The sequence below is a fragment of the Schistocerca piceifrons genome, chromosome 3, assembly GCF_021461385.2.
Source record: "Schistocerca piceifrons isolate TAMUIC-IGC-003096 chromosome 3, iqSchPice1.1, whole genome shotgun sequence".
In the NCBI taxonomy this organism is placed as follows: domain Eukaryota; kingdom Metazoa; phylum Arthropoda; class Insecta; order Orthoptera; family Acrididae; genus Schistocerca; species Schistocerca piceifrons.
Window position 1 is genome coordinate 498,659,287 of NC_060140.1, and position 19,038 is coordinate 498,678,324.

General features: G+C 42.4%; 1 protein-coding gene across 1 annotated transcript in view; it reads right to left on the minus strand.

The window, feature by feature from the left end:
• LOC124789748 (dynactin subunit 2-like) overlaps positions 1-18,582 on the minus strand; it is a 41,070-nt gene extending 22,488 nt beyond the window's left edge. Inside the window, exons 1-3 of the mRNA XM_047257201.1 lie at positions 18,426-18,582; positions 18,266-18,337; positions 18,008-18,147 (exon numbers count right to left, since the gene is read on the minus strand). Coding sequence (XP_047113157.1) covers positions 18,008-18,147; positions 18,266-18,337; positions 18,426-18,512 — 299 coding nt within the window. The 5' untranslated portion in view covers positions 18,513-18,582. The remainder of the gene's footprint in view (positions 1-18,007; positions 18,148-18,265; positions 18,338-18,425) is intronic.
• Between the last annotated feature and the right edge of the window lie 456 nt (positions 18,583-19,038).

A 19,038-nucleotide genomic window follows, 5' to 3' on the forward strand; every position in this document is an offset into this window, starting at 1 on the left:
ATGAAAGGAAAAATCACTATAACGATGAAGGGCAAAATATATGTAAATGGACAAAAGGGGACAAGAAAACCACAGAAATGCAAGAAACGGGATGAAGAGATTAACACAACACAGCAGATTACCATGGCTGGCTGACCACGAGAGTAAAAATGGAGAAGCCAGCCACTCTGCAACACATTAAAACCTCCACCCTAGAAGCACTAGGGTGGAGGACACAGAGGCACAAAGGACATGCACTAAAACTTAGATCAAATGATAAAACCCACCCTCATGAATAGAACGTAAAACTAAATCAGCTGATGAGTCGTCGTCAGATAAAATTAGCAGCAACAAGTCCGGTAACCCAATATTTCATCACTGGGCAGTAAAAGTGGGACAGTGAACCAAAATATGGGCCACTGTCAACCATGTGCCGCACCGACACTCGGGGGGGTCTGCACAGCGCAGGAGGTAACCATGGGTCGCCCAAGCACGGCCAATGCAGAGTCAGCAGAGAACAACTGATACCCTGCGAGGGGCCTGCATAGAAGTCTTCCACATATTCGTAGTCTCCTTAATGACATGCAGTTTGTTGTGTGTACTGTTATGCCATTCCATTTCCCAAAGGCGAAAACCTCTATGGCGTAAATCAGAACACAGGTCAAGTTCAGAGATGCCCATCTCCAAAAGTGGTTTCCGCGTAGCCTGTTTGACCAGCCTGTCGGCAAGTTCGTTGCCTGAGATGCCGACGTGTCCTGGGATCCCAGTATTTAAGAAGCAGAGGTCGAGTTGCGACAGTACATTTTTTGACATTTCTACCTCTGCTAATGTGCACATTTCCACCGCACAAGGGGTTATGGGCATTAAAATCTACAAAAAGTATGAAAGGTTTAAGGAGTTGACCAATCAATGTAGCTAATAGATTCAGGGGTACTGCACCAACTGGAGGAAGATATACATTGCAGACAGTTATTTCCTGTGTTGTTCATATTCTGACAGACACAGCTTCAAGAGAGGTTTGAAGGGGCACAGTTTCATTACAGATTGAGTTTAGGACAAACTCAAACTCCACCTGACACTTGATTATAGTCGCTATGGTTCCTGTAATATCCTTTACCCGCAGAGGGCAGGTGTCTGCATTGCCGGGAACCAGCTTTCCTGGAGGGCAATGCAGAAAGCAAGTGTAAAGCTTAACAGTTGCTGTAGCTCAGCCACGCAGTGGAAAAAACTGCCGCAATTCCACTGGAGGATGACATCGTCTTGAGACTGGGAAGGCACTGAACATTCACTGAGGCAGTTTACGCCTCAGGGTCACCTGCTGCCACCAACTTTTTGCCTGAGCAGTCATATCCATAGTATCTGAGGGTCCAGCAAGATCCAGGTCCACAGCGTACGCCAGAATCTCCACCCCACCTCAAGATGCACAGCTTGTAGGTAGCGATGGTGTGGGTGCCACAGAAAGGTCTTTGTTCTTGGAGATCACCTTTTTCGATTTCTTGCACTGTTCCTTGGGTTTCCCCATGCTGGGAGGACTTCAATGAATCAGTCTCCGGGACTGAGGATGAGCGTGAAGCCCTACAACCAGCTGTTTTTTAGCTCTTAAGCCACTGGTGGGTGTCATCTTTCCCACTAGCAGAAACCTGGAAAGGGAGTAACCCAAGTGATCCCTTCCTAGTGAGAGGAGCCAAAGCAGCCTTATGATTCTCTGGCTCAGAAGTGGGGACTGAAATCCCCGATGGTTGGGGGTTGCTCCATAAGTATGTGGTGCAGGAGCAACAGGTAGGGAAATGCCCCCCATCATCAAGGGAGCAGGTGTAGTCTCCCAGTTCTGAGAGGCGACAGGAATTTGAGGAACTGGTAGGGCAACAACTGTTCTTGTAGCAGCGGCATATGAGGAGGTCATAGCCAGAGGATGTAGGTGCTCAAATTTCCTCTTAGCCACAGTGTAGGTCAGTCAGTCCAGGGTCTTGTATTCCATGATTTTTCTCTCTTTCTGTAAAATCCTGCAGTCTGGCAAGCAAGGTGACTGATGTTCTCCACAGTTGACACAGATGGGAGGTGGGGCACATGGAGTATTGGGATGTGATGGGCGTCCACAAGCTTGACAGGTGGAGCTGGAACTATAGCGGGAGAGATATGGCCGAACTTCCAGCACTTAAAGCACCACATCAGGGGAGGGACATATGGCTCGACGTCACAGTGGTAGACCATCACCTTGTCCTCCTTGGGCAATGTGTCACCCGCGAAGGCCAAGATGAAGGCAACAGTGGCAACCTGGTTATCCCTCGGACCCCGATGGACATGCCGGACGAAATAAACACCTCACCGCTCTAAATTGGCAGGCAGATCGTCGTCAGACTGGAAAAAGAATGTCATTGTGGAATATAATACCCTGGACCATATTTAAGCTCTTATGAGGCGCGATGGTAACAGAAACATCCCCCAGCTTGTCACAAGCAAGTAATACCTGTGACTGGGCAGAGGATGGTGTTTTTATCAAAGCTGACCCATAGTGCATTTTGGACAAGCCCTCCACCTCCCCAAACTTGTCATCCAAGTGCTTCACGAAAAACTGAGGCTTCATGGACATGAAAGATTCCCCATCACCTCTCATACATATGATATACCGGGGCGAATAAGCTTCACTGCCATCCTTAGCCTGGCATTCCTCCCATGGTATGGGCAGGGAGGGGAACAACTTGAGGTCATATTTCTTGGCACTGAAATTAGAATTCGCCCACTTAAGAGACTGCTGGCAGCAGACCATCCCCAAGAGATGACGTACTATGCTTCATGGCATGTCACCCGTTCTGATGCCACCCACTCTGACCAGAGGCCCTCCCCTTGGGTGCCACCCAGCCACAGCAAAGGCCACCGGATGGCCATTGCCGGGAGTCCCGATGCCCCAGGGTGACGGGCATCTACTCCTTGGCGTATGTGGGGAGTTAATGGCGCAGGAATCAGCAGAGCGATACCTGTGTTGTCAGGGGGCTACAACCAACAGGTTACATGGTGGCCCCACCACAATGGACTGGCTACCGTGCTGCATATGAGGTGCAAAGAAGTACATGGTCATCATCGGCACAGAAAGTGACATGCATAGGCATGGTGGAAAGTGCAGACAGGAAGGTGTCCTCACCCAAGAGATGGAGAATGGACGGGACTGCAATGTGATGACAAGAAAGTGGGCTACAGATCTCAATGCACAATGGACACAATGCACCATGTAAGGCGCCCTTCACCAACTGGCTCGCTCTTCGGGAAAATTTTGAAAAATGGAGGTCAAATCCTACAGGGGACCATCACAAAGGCTGAAATGTGTGAAACTCCTTTTAGTTGCCCTTTCGACAGGCAGTAATACATCAGACCTATTCTAACCCTTGGACCCAGAGGAGGGGGGAAGGGGGGGTCATGCTGAAGGAGAGGGTGTTCCATGTGTGAACAAACTCTTCAAACTCATAGTTTTAGTTTTATAACAGTGACAGAGTACCTTTCAGAGTTACTGGTAGTGCCTTTAGGCATGAATTCACACCGTGAAGGTCCCAGAACGCTGTGAGCATGACTTTGCCTGCTGATGGCATGATCTTTAACTTTTTTGGCACTAGTGATCCTTTGTGGCAGAAAACCACTGATGCTCTCAACTTCGGGGTCAAAATGGTGAACCCAGCTTTCATAACCAGTCACAATGTTGTTAAGGAACCCATCACCCTCAAAAACGCAAAAGAAATTGACATGTCCAATCTCCCTTGTTTCATGTCAGGAGTGAGCATTCCAGGCATCCACCACGCACATAGTTTCCTGTTCCACAGTTTTGCAGTGATGATCTCTATACCCTCTTTTGATTAGACACACTTACATTATAGTTGTATCTGTTATCCGACAATTTTCTCTGACGAGTTCATCAACCCAGTTCTGAAGAGACACTTTGACGTACATGGTCATCCCACTTTGAGCTCTGCCACACACACTGAGGTTAGAACCACTGTTTCCTTCATTACGAGTACAAACAAAACACAGTTGCGCAATACTGATGTCATTATAATAGTCACCACACACAGCTTTCATTCTTCTATGGATTTCAAATGTAGCCATGTTTCCTGTGGTTAGAAACACTATTGCACTGTTTCCCATGGGCCGACATAGTTACATTAAAAATCACCGTATTACATGATACAGTTCGGAATCCTCTAGCGGCAGAGGGTTGCAACTTGCATCAGCAAAGATGCATAATGTGTAATACCTCAACTGATATTGAGCACAGAATAAAAAAAATTGGAGGCATTACTTCTCTGCAAGCCCTTCACAAGAAACAATTTAAAACATCACATGTGATGTATTAACATGAAATGCTCAACAAAAATTCACAAAGCACAAAATGAATAAACTACAATGAAAGCAATTGTGATTGCAGAACTAAGTTATTCACTTTAAAGGGTATATATAATCCATAACTGAACTCTGTAATAATAAAGCTGTTGCAGTGTTATCTTATCCACTTTGCTCTTAAAGAGATCCCTTCATGTGTACTAAATTTTAGCAAATTATATTAACTTGATCACTTTTATTCATATTGCAGACATTTTCATATTGTAATGTCAGTAAGAGATCGGCTTACTAGCTCACTGTCATCGGTGAAATATACCAATGAAGTTGTTGTCACTAATGGCTAACCTGAAAATGTACAGGATTTTACACTAGCTTTTCAGAACTGAATACCTCACAACACTAATCTGCTAACTATTTAAGACTAGCATAGAGTAAATACTTGTATCATCTGCAAAACTTAAATATTTTGGTAAAGCATTTGCTAACTTGAAGAGAGTCAAACACTTTGATGATTTCAGCCGTAAATAGAAATATTAAAAAAGGTAGCAAGATTTTTCTGTTTAGCAAAAGTGACAAAAAGCAGATTACAGAGTACCTGACAACTCAACACAAAAGTTTTGTCTCAAGTACAGATAGTGTTGAGGATCAGTGGACAAAGTTCAAAACCATCGTACAATATGCGTTAGATGAGTATGAGCCAAGCAAGATCATAAGAGATGGAAAAGAGCAACTGTGGTACAACAACAGAGTTAGAAAACTGCTGCAGAAGCAAAGGGAACTTCAAAGCAAACATAAACATAGCCAAAGCCTTGCAGACAAACAAAAATTACGCGAAGCGAAATGTAGTGTGCGGAGGGCTATGCGAGAGGCATTCAATGAATTCGAAAGTAAAGTTCTATGTACTGACTTGGCAGAAAATCCTAAGAAATTTTGGTCTTATGACAAAGCGGTAGGAGGATCAAAACAAAATGTCCAGACACTCTGTGACCAAAATGGTACTGAAACAGAGGATGACAGACTAAAGGCCGAAATACTAAATATCTTTTTCCAAAGCTGTTTCACAAAGGAAGACTGCACTGTAGTTCTTCTCTAGATTGTCGTACAGATGACAAAATGGTAGATAGCGAAATAGACGACAGAGGGATAGAGAAACAATTAAAATCGCTCAAAAGAGGAAAGGCCGCTGGACCTGATGGGATACCAGTTCGATTTTACACAGAGCACGCGAAGGAACTTGCCCCCCTTCTGGCAGCGGTGTACCGTAGGTCTCTAGAAGAGCGTAGCTTTCAAAAGGATTGGGAAAGGGCACAGGTCATCCCGTTTCCAAGAAGGGACGTCGAACAGATGTGCAGAACTATAGACCTATATCTCTAACGTTGATCAGTTGTAGAATTTTGGAACACGTATTATGTTCGAGAATAATGACTTCTGGAGACTAGAAATCTACTCTGTAGGAATCAGCATGGGTTTCGAAAAAGACTGTCGTGTGAAACCCAGCTCGCGCTATTCGTCCACGAGACTCAGAGGGCCATAGACACGGGTTCACAGGTAGATGCCGTGTTTCTTGACTTCCGCAAGGCGTTCGATACAGCTCCCCACAGTCGTTTAATGAACAAAGTAAGAGCATATGGACTATCAGACCAATTGTGTGATTGGATTGAAGAGTTCCTAGATAACAGAACGCAGCATGTCATTCTCAATGGAAAGAAGTCACCCGAAGTAAGAGTGATTTCAGGTGTGCCGCAGGGGAGTGTCATAGGACCGTTGCTAATCACAATATACATAAATGACCTTGTGGATGACATCGGAAGTTCACTGCGGCTTTTTGCAGATGATGCTGTGGTGTATCGAGAGGTTGTAACAATGGAAAATTGTACTGAAATAAAGGAGGATCTGCAGCGAATTGACGCATGGTGCAGGGAATGCCAATTCAATCTCAATGTAGACAAGTATAATGTGCTGCAAATACATAGAAAGATATATCCCTTATCATTTAGCTACAAAATAGCAGGTCAGCAACTGGAAGCAGTTAATTCCATAAATTATCTGGGAGTATGCATTAGGAGTGATTTAAAATGGAATGATCACATAAAGTTGATCGTCGGAAAAGCAGATGCCAGACAGATTCATTGGAAGACTCCTAAGGAAATGCAATCCGAAAACAAAGGAAGTAGGTTACAGTATGCTTGTTCACCCACTGCTTGAATACTGCTCAGCAGTGTGGGATCCGTACCACATAGGGTTGATAGAAGAGATAGAGAAGATCCAACGGAGAGCAGCACGCTTCGGTACAGGATCATTTAGTAATCGCAAAAGCGTTATGGAGTTGATAGATAAACTCCAGTGGAAGACTCTGCAGGAGAGACGCTCAGTAGCTCGGTACGGGCTTTTGTAAGTTTCGAGAACATACCTTCATCAAAGAGTCAAGCAGTATATTGCTCCCTCCTATGTGTATTTCATGAAGAGACCATGAGGATAAAATCAGAGATTAGAGCCCACACAGAAGCATACTGACAATAATCCTTTCCATGAACAATACGAGACTGGAATAGAAGGGAGAACCAATAGAGGTACTCAGGGTACCCTCCGCCACACACCGTCAGGTGACTTGCAGAGTATGGATGTAGATGTAGACTTCTCTCAAGGTGTTGATTATAACCACATTAAAAAGATTATGGCATGGCAGGATTAAGGTATCCTACAATAATGATGTCAATGGATGCTAAACTCAAGCAAGGACTGGACAAGTTTGGTACTGAGAACAGGTCAAGGCATATTGACAGGATTTATTCCAGAACTCACAAAGTCATTCAGGAACACAAGGAGTCACTGATTTTAGAGTTCAGTGTGTAGCCACTGTTGCCCCTCACTAACAGTTCATTACTTCATAAACAAGGATTAAGTTGAACGGATTGTTAGAACTATTAATAACTTACTAAAATAATCCTGTAAAGTTTAACTAATAAATTAATTACATGACTAGACATGGGAGGAGATCCTAATACAGAATTTTTGGGAAGGGGGGGGGGGGGGGGGGGAGGGAGGGGAAAGAGCGCCGGGGATTAAATTATTTCTGGACCAATTCTTTTTTCAACAAAGAAAACTAAAATGCACTTCATATTCAGCTGTTCACCAATTGCATGAAAGAAAGACCAGAAAACATGCTGAGAACAGTCTATCAGAAAACTATACAGAGTTAAATATTTTCATTGTAAAAGAAGCATACCACATGCACTCTCATGGCTTTTTTTATTAAGCATGTAGTGAGATTAAAATTGTATTCTGGTAATGCCAACCCCCATCCCCGAACACAGACTTTATGCATTCCTGAGCCTGTGTCCGAAAGCAAAACAAATCGTTATCGTAAAACTGATAGTGAGGCAACGTAAACCAGTTATTATTGCTTCAAACAATTTAAATTTATCACACACATTCATTTTTTCATGTAACTATTCATTTTAAAGAATATTTATCACTAAGTAAAATATGAACAAGTGGTTTTGGATTCCATAGCTAAAAATTTTAGCACCATTGTTAATGACAACAAATCTAATCACTAGCACTTTCCAACTTCCATGCTTACAGGGCATGCACGAGTTCAGTTTATGTGGTTATGAGTCCTCAGCAACCCCCCCCCCCCCCCTCCTCTCTCTCTCTCACTCTCACACCTGGCATATGTGAGGCTGGCCATATTTGTAGTCAACAGAATCTTGCTAAGCATCTGCAGAAACAATCCCATATATTTTGGTACTTTTACTTGCCAGCACCTTTTAACACTGTAATCCATTTGCTACATATTTTTAATCCTCTGAGTAAAATTTTGATTTCATCACCTAACTAAGTTGCTATTCACCTCACCAATCCATTCCAACAGTAAACACTGACTTCAGCTTGGTCCACAAGAGCCTTAACTAATGAATATTGACTGTTCAGCATGTCACATCCTGAATTTTATTTACAATTCCTTTTACAGATAATTTTTGTATGCTATAGTGTTTAATAACAGTGTCTAATAAAGCTACCATAACAGTTTCGGATATATCTACCATGTGGACTATTTATTTCATATACTAAAATAGTAATAATGGCAGCTAATACTGTAAACTTGCCAGTACTGTACCTCTGCACCAAGAGATGACACTATGTCATTATGTCTTTCAAGCTTTATTTGAAAATTATGAATATTTCCATATGAAGGGGTTGGTGCAAAGTGCTAATCCTCAGTCTGGTAAGGATTAGTCTTATCACTTGCCTGTTGTGTTTATGAATGTATTACATGCGGGTAAATCAACAGTATTAGGAAAAGGATAGATTGCTACTCTCCAAAAAAATACCCACTGAATTGCACATAGACACAATGAAAATACTATTCACATTACATCTTTCAGCTGAAGCCTTCTTCAGCAAAGAAAACATGCACACATTCACACAAATAAGCACACCTCACACACAGATGACCACTACTAAAGGCATCTGCGACCAGAATGCAACTCTCACTTGAATGTAACATATAATTCCCTACGTACTGCTAATAATTCTGTCTATTATGCAAACTGTTTTGTCTTATTGTATTTATCTCAATATCTTTGGCTTTAACCATGCATGTGACAAAACATTAACACAAAATACACTTGTGCATTAGCACTTTATTCTGCCAACCCCTTTGAATCTAGAATAATTTAAAATTTGTTTATGTTCCCAAATTCCACTGAAAAGTTGGATAATAAATGGATTCCGGATTGCTACAACAATCTATGATGGTGATTTGAGGGACTTAACTGCAAGGTTATCTGTGCCCTAGATGAATATGAATGTGTACATTTTGAGAAATGGGGGAAAAAAATCTTTCTTTAAAAATCACATTACTGCAATGGTGTACCAGAGAAATATATTATCAGCCTTCTTTGAAGTGTTTGACAACACTGATAATAAGATACACTGTATGTTAGGACCTTGAGCGACAGCCACAGCTGCAACCCCACACTCCCCCTGCCCAAAAACGAAACCAATGTCAGTCCCGTCCAACACTTGTCCAAGGTAAAAAATTATAATGAAATCTTAAAATACACAGAGGTATTTTGTAGATAATCAAAATTATTTATAGACCACTAAGCAACAAAAATCTGTACAATTATGTGTCTCTCACAAAACACACTAATTTAAGTATCACAGTTAAATGCAATTATGATGAACTTAACATAAAATACTGCTTATTTAGATCGGTTGGACAAAAACAATACCTCAGGAAGTAGCTACCACTGTCTAACAAGAGAGAATAGCTCTGATTCCTAACAAAACTCTGAAACATGTAGTACACACAACTGATGATTATTTAAAAGAGAGAGCATGTTTCCAGGCAGCCTACTTAATGACTTCTTGTCAGGGTCCAAACAACATTCAGTCAAAATATGGCAACTACTAAAATTATGCCAGGTGCAGGGTATTCCAGAAGCTTTTCCATGACACAGAAGGAAGATAAGGACAGTGTCCGACATGACGGTCAGTTAAAATGTCTTTTGACTGACATTCAGATGTGGTCCAGTAGCCAGTATAAATACCCAGACTATTTTCACTCATTTGCAGCCACTTTTACACATACCAATGAATGTATTTATCAGTGACACAGACTGCAGGGGGACCTCACATGAAGTCATTCAATTTTCATCACAAGCCTACCTGGTTGCTACATTTACAGTCTCATTACCAGGGATTCCAACATGCTCTAGTACCCAACAAAATGACATCTATTTATCCTGATTCTGCAGAGAAAACAGGGTATTCTGCTAGGTCTCGGGATTGCAGAGGACTCATCAAGTGAGAACAGATGAGGGAAGTCTTTATATGGGCACACCTCTTCTGTTTGAGAGCCATCAGGTTTGTGTAAAGAATAGTAACTTGGCTAACATTTCACAAACACTGGAAAGTCCAGGCTGGAATATCACAAATATTATGAAGAGGATAGATTGCTACTCACTGCAAAGATGACCTGTTGAGTTACAGACAGGCACAATGAAAAGACTGTTACATTCTGAGTTTTTGGCAAAAGCCTTCTTCGGAAAAGGAAACACACACTCATTCACACAAGCAAGCACACCTCACACATACTTGACCACTCTCCGGCCAGAATGAAATGGTGTCATGTCAAGCAAAAGCAGCAATCTTGATTGGGGAGGGGAAGGAGGACAAATAGCAAGGTACAGGTGGTGGAAAGAGAAGGCGGTGCTGCCCAACGGAGTCTGCAAGGACTAGATGGTGGCCAGACATGGCTGCCTGGCATAGTATGAGGAGTCTGTGGGGGAGACGAGCTCCCTGGCAACAACAAGTCAGTTGGGATGAGACCATGGCCCAATAAATATGGAGAAGAGTAGTGGGTCAGCATCCCAAGAGATGTGGGCAAGGAACAGAGTGTGTCATTTCTGCATGCAATTAGACTTTACCCGACAAATAGGAGGCAGACAAGTCAGCTTTTTATCAAAAAGGAGGCTCAAAAAACTGGATTATGCAACAACATCCAAGAGATGAGTACCCTTGTAGAGTTCCGAGTAAGGATGTGCCGTGAATAATGATAGTTGCATGACCTGCAATTTTGCAGGAGAGAATTGGAAACCATGGGAAAGGGTGCATGGAGAGGCCCTTTGGATGGTGCTTTGGAGCTGCTATTCAGTCAAGGCTACTAAGTGGGAGCTGTACTAAATGCAGAAATCGTCAACATCAACATACAGTGCAGGGTTGATCAGTGGCCCGACAGAGGTCATCAGCCCACAGACAACAATTAGGAAAAGTGTGACACTCAGGACTGAGCCCTGTGAGATGCCATTCTCTTGGATGTGTGGAGAGCTGAATGAAGTAACAACTCAAACCCACAACCAGTGGCATAAAAACTGATGAATAAACACTTGCAAGGAGTTTCGAAAGCCCCAGTTGTGGAGGGTAAGCAAAATATGATGGCACCAAGCAGTGTCATCTGCTTTATGTATGTAAAAAAAACTGATGAGGTGATGGGGTTTAGAAAAAGCCTGACGGATTGCTGCTTCCAACTGGACCAGATCATCAGTTGAGGATCATCCTTCCTGGAAAGCATGATGGACTGGGGCAAAAGGCCCCTAGACTCAAGAACGCAAGTATACTCTATGGACAACAATCATTTCAAGTAGTTTACAGAGCCCATGGGTGGAACTAACTGGTTGGTAGCTGTCATGAGACATTTGGTTTTTGCCTGGCTTAAGGATTGGGATGACGATACTATCTCACCATTGCGAAGGGAAGACTCCTTCGAGCCAAATATTTGAAGACCCTGAACAGATGTAATCTCTGAGTAATATTCAGGTGTTGGATCATATGATTATGAATTGAATCAAGGCTTGGGGTTATATCATGAAACAACAAAAGAGCCTGAAGCAGTTCCCAGTGAGTGAATGTTTCATTGCATGATTTGGCTTGGAGGGGAGTGAAACATAAGGGGATGTCTTCAATTTGTAATTTTTGCAGCAGGAAGACAGCTGGAAAAAAAGATAACAATGCTGCCATGAAGTGGGGTCATGAGGTGTTCAGCAAGAACCAACAGTGTTACAAAGACCACCCTGAAGGATAAGACCCGAAACAGCTATTGACCATGTGCAGCCCACAAGACCACAGAGCTCTGCCGACATATGGGATGAAGAGGCATACATTCCCAGGGAGTCATGTAGCACCCCCAGCACTCCTCCTTCCTTCATGACACTGGCTGATGGGCGGGAGAGAGGGCGGGCGGGGGGAGGGGGGGCGGGAAATCTGTAGAAAGTGGAACAGCAGTTTCAGCAGCATGGGTGATCACATTGGAGACATCTTGCACAACCTCATCAATGCAGTCTGGCAGAAATAGGGTGAAGGTAACAGCTGAGGCGTACAACTGCCATATGTCTCTTCAAAGAACCCAATGTGGTAATTGCTCCATTTAGTGGTGGCGAGGAAACAACAGGATTACTGGAAAGTGGTCACTGTGACAAAGATGGTGCAGTGAAGCCACCAGAGTGGGGGAAAGAAATCATCAGATCAGTAGCTGAAAAGGTGCCTTGGGAGACACTGAAATGGGCACGAGTACAATTACTGAGGAGAGAGAAATCTTGGTTGGTAAGAAGCTGGTCAAGTAGAAGGCTTCTACCAGACAAAGTTGTATTCCTCCACAGAGGGGCAGTGCAGATTGAAATCCTCAAGTAGGAGGAAAGAAGGGGGAGGGGCAGAGAGTTGTTGGATTAAGGTACTCAACTCAAGGTAAGTAAGTGGGCTGTGGGCTGTCTGGAGGTACATAAATATTGCAAATGGTGAACACTGATGTCTTTTGCACTCACACCATTATTGCTTCCCACTGTGGCGCGAAGGTGAATCCACTCACTGACAACACCTGTGCAAAATAATGTATGACCCCTCCAAATGCCCTCTCAGAACCAACATGGTTCTGACAGGAAGGATGATTACCACAGTGTGTTGGGTGATGGTCACCAGTGAAGTGCATTTCTTGTAGAGCAACACAAATTGCAGAAGAGAAGGAAATAAACTGTTTTAGTTCCAGCAGGTGACAGTAATATCCACCAGAATGCCACTGAATGAACATATTATGGGTGTCCAGGATAGGCATGAAGGTGTCCTGAGGACTAGTCACGCCCCAGGATCACTACCTGTCACAGACTGAGGTGGACTCCCATCTAAGAGCACTGGTTCATGGTCCAATGGCATGGCGGGATCTGCACCTCTGGACACAATGGAGTAGCCTTGTCCCAGTTCTTCTTCTTCTTCTTCGCAGCCATTGATGCACTGGTGGCAGGGATTCTTGGGAGGGCCTATCCGCAATGAGCGTAGGGACAGACAAATAGCAGGCAGCTCTAGTCCACAGGTCACAGTATACTTAACCAGTGGCTGGTATCATGCCTTTGATCTGTGGTGTTCTGGAGAGATTTCCCGTGAGGGACTCCTGTCACCAGTAGGCATCAGAGGGTGTCCCTCCAGGAGGGTGCGGAAAGTGGTTTCTGAAGACAGCACTGCAAGAGAGAGGAGGGTAGTGGGAGAACTGGTTTCGAAAAAATCTATGTAGTGGGAGTGATGGTTGTGACTTTCACATAATTGGATATATTATCAACAGGATGTATGCATACATACTTTTTACATGCCTCAGTGTGTGACAGGCAGTCAATAGATTTATATTTCTGTATTTTCTTTCTTGAAGACTACACAAATTAATGTGGAGGATGATGATCCATGCAATTTACACAGAAAGGTGATTGCTGACAAGGACTACCTTCATGGGGTGATCATCTGCAGTTACCACATTTTGGATCCGCCAAGCAGTAGGATATTATGACCAAAGTGCAAGCACCAAAAGCTCATTGCTCAAGATTAGCCATAGCTCCTTGTCTGTTTGTAGTGCAAGGTCTCGCTGGAAGATGATTCCTTGGACAATATTCAAAGTCTTGTGTGGAGCAATGGTCACTAGTACATCACCCAGATGTTCTCATGCCTCACAAGCTGTTGACTGTGCAGTAGAACAGGCTGGAATCAACAGCAATCCATTTCACATTTTTCCTCAAAATTCTACTTCTCCAGATTTATCTGCAGTATGTTCCACAAAAAATAATGGGTTTGTCACAGTGAAAGTACCTCCATCAATTGCCACATCCACTAAATATTGGGGAAAATGTTTCGCTCCTACATGTCAGGCTTGTCCCTCTTCCCACAGGATAACCTAGGATTGGTAAAGTAGTAGGGTTATAACAATGCACATTGAAATTTCTATTCTTGTGTGATGACATGGCTGGATAAGAGCAGCCACTGTTTTGATACAGTTTAATATATTTCATATGTAAAACATCTGCCCTGATGCCACCTACTCCAATCAAGGGCTCTCCCCATGGGTGCCACCCATTCGCAGCAAAGGCAATCTGCCACAATGGCTGTTGCCAGGAGTCCTGCTACTCCACGAAGACAGGCATCTACTCCTTGGCACATGTGGGGAGCTAGCAGCTCAGGCACCAGCATTCCTGAGTTGTCAGGGGACTGAAACCAACAGTGTGATCCCTGTGTTGTCAGGGGGCTGACACGACAGGGTACATAATGAGCTCACTACATCAGACTGATTACTGTGTTGGCTTTGAAGACCAAGTAAGAGCCCAAAAGGTATTGTGTGCAGGTGATCTCTAACACTGCACGCAGTAGTTGCTATTTGAGGTATTCTTTCTCAGTCGATCCACACTACAGAAAAATTTGGAAACTGAGGATCAAACCCAGAAGGGGGCCACGATATTACTTCAGGCAAAGGGTAGTGAGTGAATACGCCAAGTAAAAACAGCAGAACCTAGGGAATAGCTGGGTTGACATTGAAGGTGGCCACCATGAGAAAGAGAGCAAGAGAAGGAAATACAGAGATACGAGATGGCGGGACAGGAAAGTATGCAGGTTCTGCAACAGCTTGGGGCCCCATACTCGTATGCACGTACTCATGAAAGAGTCATGAGTACCCCTACGGGAGGAAAGACAGTTAATTCTTTTCCCAATAAAATGTGCCTATTGATTCATGTTATTGCTACATTTAAATGTATTTTTTTTACTTATATTTTCCTGAGTACCATATTCCGTACATTATTCTCTGATAACATTTTTACTTCTTATTTGACATTATATTTTCATGTAGTGACATTTCTTAAGTGTATATAACCTAGGTAACTTAATTTATCATCATCTAATATTTAGCTACCATCTCTTTCCTACTTGCTGGTGCCCTTCTTTGCTTGTTAATTTCAAACTGAAACTATGTTGTCACAAATTTCCAAGTGAAATTTATTTTTTGAGGTGTAGTGATGTCTGAGGACCTTATATCTTCCCTTGTCAGAATGCCTATCAAATTTAGGGACTTTTTATAAGTTTATTGATTAGTGTTACCAGAGAGTATGTGTCAAGGACACGACAATGACTTTTGAAACTGTGATTGTTTTTTGGATGCTCTTGGCGTAGCACTGTGGTAGTGAATAGCTGAGTAAGAGTTTGTCTGTCATCAGTTGTCTGTGCTAGCTAATGTATATGGGCTAATTATTTGTGCTGCAGTCTTACACTCCTCAACTCTCAGTGCCGAGTGATTAATTCTGTATCGTGGCATAGGGGAAATCACTAAAACCGAGTGTAGTTAAAACGATTTGAGACAGACAATTCTGGTAAGAAATCCCACAGTCAGTGATTCATCGTTATTAACTGAACCTTCCATCATCTGCACCCTGAATATTACCGACAAAAGAAAATATGATGGCTGTGACCGCCAACAGAGAAGGTGGAGAGTGTACAGGAATCATTCGTCAAGAGCCTGGAGTAATCTTACTGCAAATAAATATTTGGAGAGATGACCTGTACAGTGATGTATGTATGTACTCTCTGTCTTGTAGTTGTGCAGTCATTTTGTGATGCACTTCAAAAAGTTCTAAATCTTTATGATGATACAAGTATGGTTGAAACTAAACATTAAACCCAAGAACCTGACAGATAAAATGGAGAATTATGCTATTACAATATTTCCGGTCAAACAAAATTTTAAGAGACATGATTAAAATGAATGCACATTGTATTTCTGCCCAATCCGTAAGTCTCTGCATCATGAAGTGTAATTTATGAATTGAGGAGGCAAGACAATGGAAGAGCAGGGGAGATGGACCAGGGTTGCGGAGGGGAGTGAGTAAGGGGATGAAGAGGGCAGGAGAAAGTGGGACGGATACAGTGTGGGAGTGGCAGAGTATGTGAGGGGAAGGGAAGAGAGCGGGAGGGCGACAGAGTAGCGGACTCATTTCAGAATATTGAATGGGGCACAATGAACAGTCCAACAGTGAAAAAAAATATTAACAAGCTACAGGGAGAAGTATATGACATGGCTTGTCATGTTCTGGCAAAACTTTATTGCCAATACTGCTTCACACATTGTCGTAACAGGAAAAATCCTCAAAAGATTTCGACAATTGTACCAGAGCACTGAGTTAGCTTTGATTACCAATTCCTATCCACCAGGAACAAGTTATAAATAACATTTTCCTAACTGCATGATGTGTGATTTAAAAGAATCTGAAATGTGGCTGCTCTGGCCAGTATCAAAGTCTTTTGATTCGCACTTGGCAATGTTTACACACTCTGATCAAGAACACTGGCACTGCATCCATTATATGTCAGAACTGTCGTATACAAGCCACAGTTTTCTATGATATTTAAGAACTTTCCTTCCTGGGAGCTCTAAGAAAAATCAATGGGGGAATCTCCGCAGAAGACCACTGTTTCCCAGTAAATTTGAGTTTCCCCTAAAGCATGACCAAGATGTTTGAGTAAGACTCAAAACTGAATACACATACAGTCTAAATTCTTTTATGTCATTTTATTTTACATATAAGCAACTTCCTCCATTTTTTATTCAATTCTACAAAAATAGTTTGCAATGTTAAAATTTAAAATTTCTAAATGCAGAAAATATCCATTTCTTAATAAGTTTTCATCTGGCACTCTACTGGTCAGAGCATCGAAAATGGTAAGATAGATCTTGATACCAAATTCTGGACTGCAAAATATTTTCAGCACGCTGGTGGGAACTATGATCACAATTTACTGGTTATAAATTGCAGAATAAAACTGAAGAAATGCAAGAATAAGGATTGTGAGAGTTTTTACAATAGCACTAAGCAATGACTGAAAATCTGCACACACGTGCCTAAATCACAGGTGACATTGCTTAGCCCCACACAGATTTCAAAATACCAGTTCTTGGTACTGATTACACAGGGACACTTGTATTACAACAATCCTCACACATGACTAAAGGCCTAGGAAGAGGACCTTCTGACTACTACTACTACTAGCCTTAACATGATGTTTTGTCCCAATCTTGCCATCCTGTTCCCAAACTCCTTAGGTAGTCTCCACACTTTTGTTCATAATCTCCAAAACATTGAATCAGTTGTAAATGTATAGAGCAAAGTTAATAAGACATTCAATGTTTGTTTAATCTCGTTACTGAACTGACATTTTTGACCACAACCCAGTCAACAGCCCTACTCATAACCTTACTGCCACCAACTTCAGCTCTTAACTGATCTGGTCCTGTCTATGCTACTTCCTCATTAGCTCTGAGTTGTAGAATCAGATACTATTACTCCACCACTGCACAGGAGTAGGCACAATTTAAGCTGCACAGTCTTTAACAATGGTTGTTTCACAGCAACTTGCATGAAGAAAGTATCAGCTGCCTTCACAACTGTTCCACATTCTGTAGTAGTTTCCACACTTGTCCATTAGGACAATACGTACGATGCCTAGAAACTGTTTGAAGAAAAATTAGAATGTCTTACGTCCTTGTGATTTATGCACCGAAATGTATTTTTTCGGGGCAATTTATTTACTGCACTTGATTTAACTGGGATTTCAGGAGAGACTGAGATAAGGTTAATTCGAGTCCGCTGAACAGTAAATTAAAGTAATGCACATATTTAATATCCTCTACGCTGATGGATCTTTATAATTCATGGTGCGATTCTGGCAAAAAACAATTATTACTCGAAAGAGCAAGTACTGATTCATTTTTATAACGGGTAAACTATTACGGGTTAGGATACTGGCCACCACCTGAATCACCCCATACCACACAAACAATTTAAGGCAGAAATTACAGAAAATATAGTGCGTAAAATTTCATGCATGTACTGTGTATTACCTTGAATTATATCCAGTTCTCAAAGTTTTCCGTACTGTATCTGAGAAATCAACATTATTGGTATCCAACACGCTCCTATTAAATTTCGTGAAAGCTTCATTCGCACTGATGTGGAGGCGTTCGATTGAATCACTCTCTTCCTACAATGAAAGTTAAGGAAAAAATAAAGCAAGTGGACGTATACTTTGTAGACTATCAGATACATACGCAAAGCTTTCCACACTGTGTTAAGCTGCCACGGCCCATGTTCAGAATTACCTCGTAATACGCAGCATTCTGATCAGATTCTGGTAGATCGCTTGTTTCGTAAACGTCCGGCTGATCATATGCCTGCAAAAGTTAGACATATCACACAGTTGCTCAATTCTTTAACACAGTAGTTAAAATTATTGCAGGATCAAAAACACAGTAAGCTTACAATGCCGGGCAAGTCAGCATACTTTGGATCTGCCATTTTCAGCTGTTTTCTGTATCGAAAACTCTGTAACTCAGAGATAATCGTCATACAAAACGTCAAACTTAGTCGGAAGAAAGAAGTTATAACCTCCTTGGCTAATAATCACCAAGTCTACCCCGCAGTAGTGGCGAAGTTAGGCAACTGTTCCCCGATTTGCAGAGACGAATATGAATACTGGCCTAGTGATTTGAACGGCATTAGAGACAACAAAAGGAAACCGAAGAACAACAAAAAAGTTTCTTTCGCAACTCCTATTGAGCAAACAAGTCTGTCTTAAATGAATGCAATTTCTTAATTTTCTGCGTTAGGCTGTAACGGCCTCAGTCACTGTGCAACTCCGCAAGCAGCATGGATTCATGGAGGTAACAAGAAAGATGGGAGTTGTCATTATGTCACAAACGGGAATCCGACGGCCGCCATCTTATTTAGCCCAAAACGGTAGGTTCACCGCTCTTACAGCACTATGGTTGACTGCACTGCATATTCCCGTGACGTCACTCTCTGATGTGTCCATGTCCAGGTTCGACAGTTGGGAATAACTATCGATTTTCGTATCCCAAATACCATTTGGTGC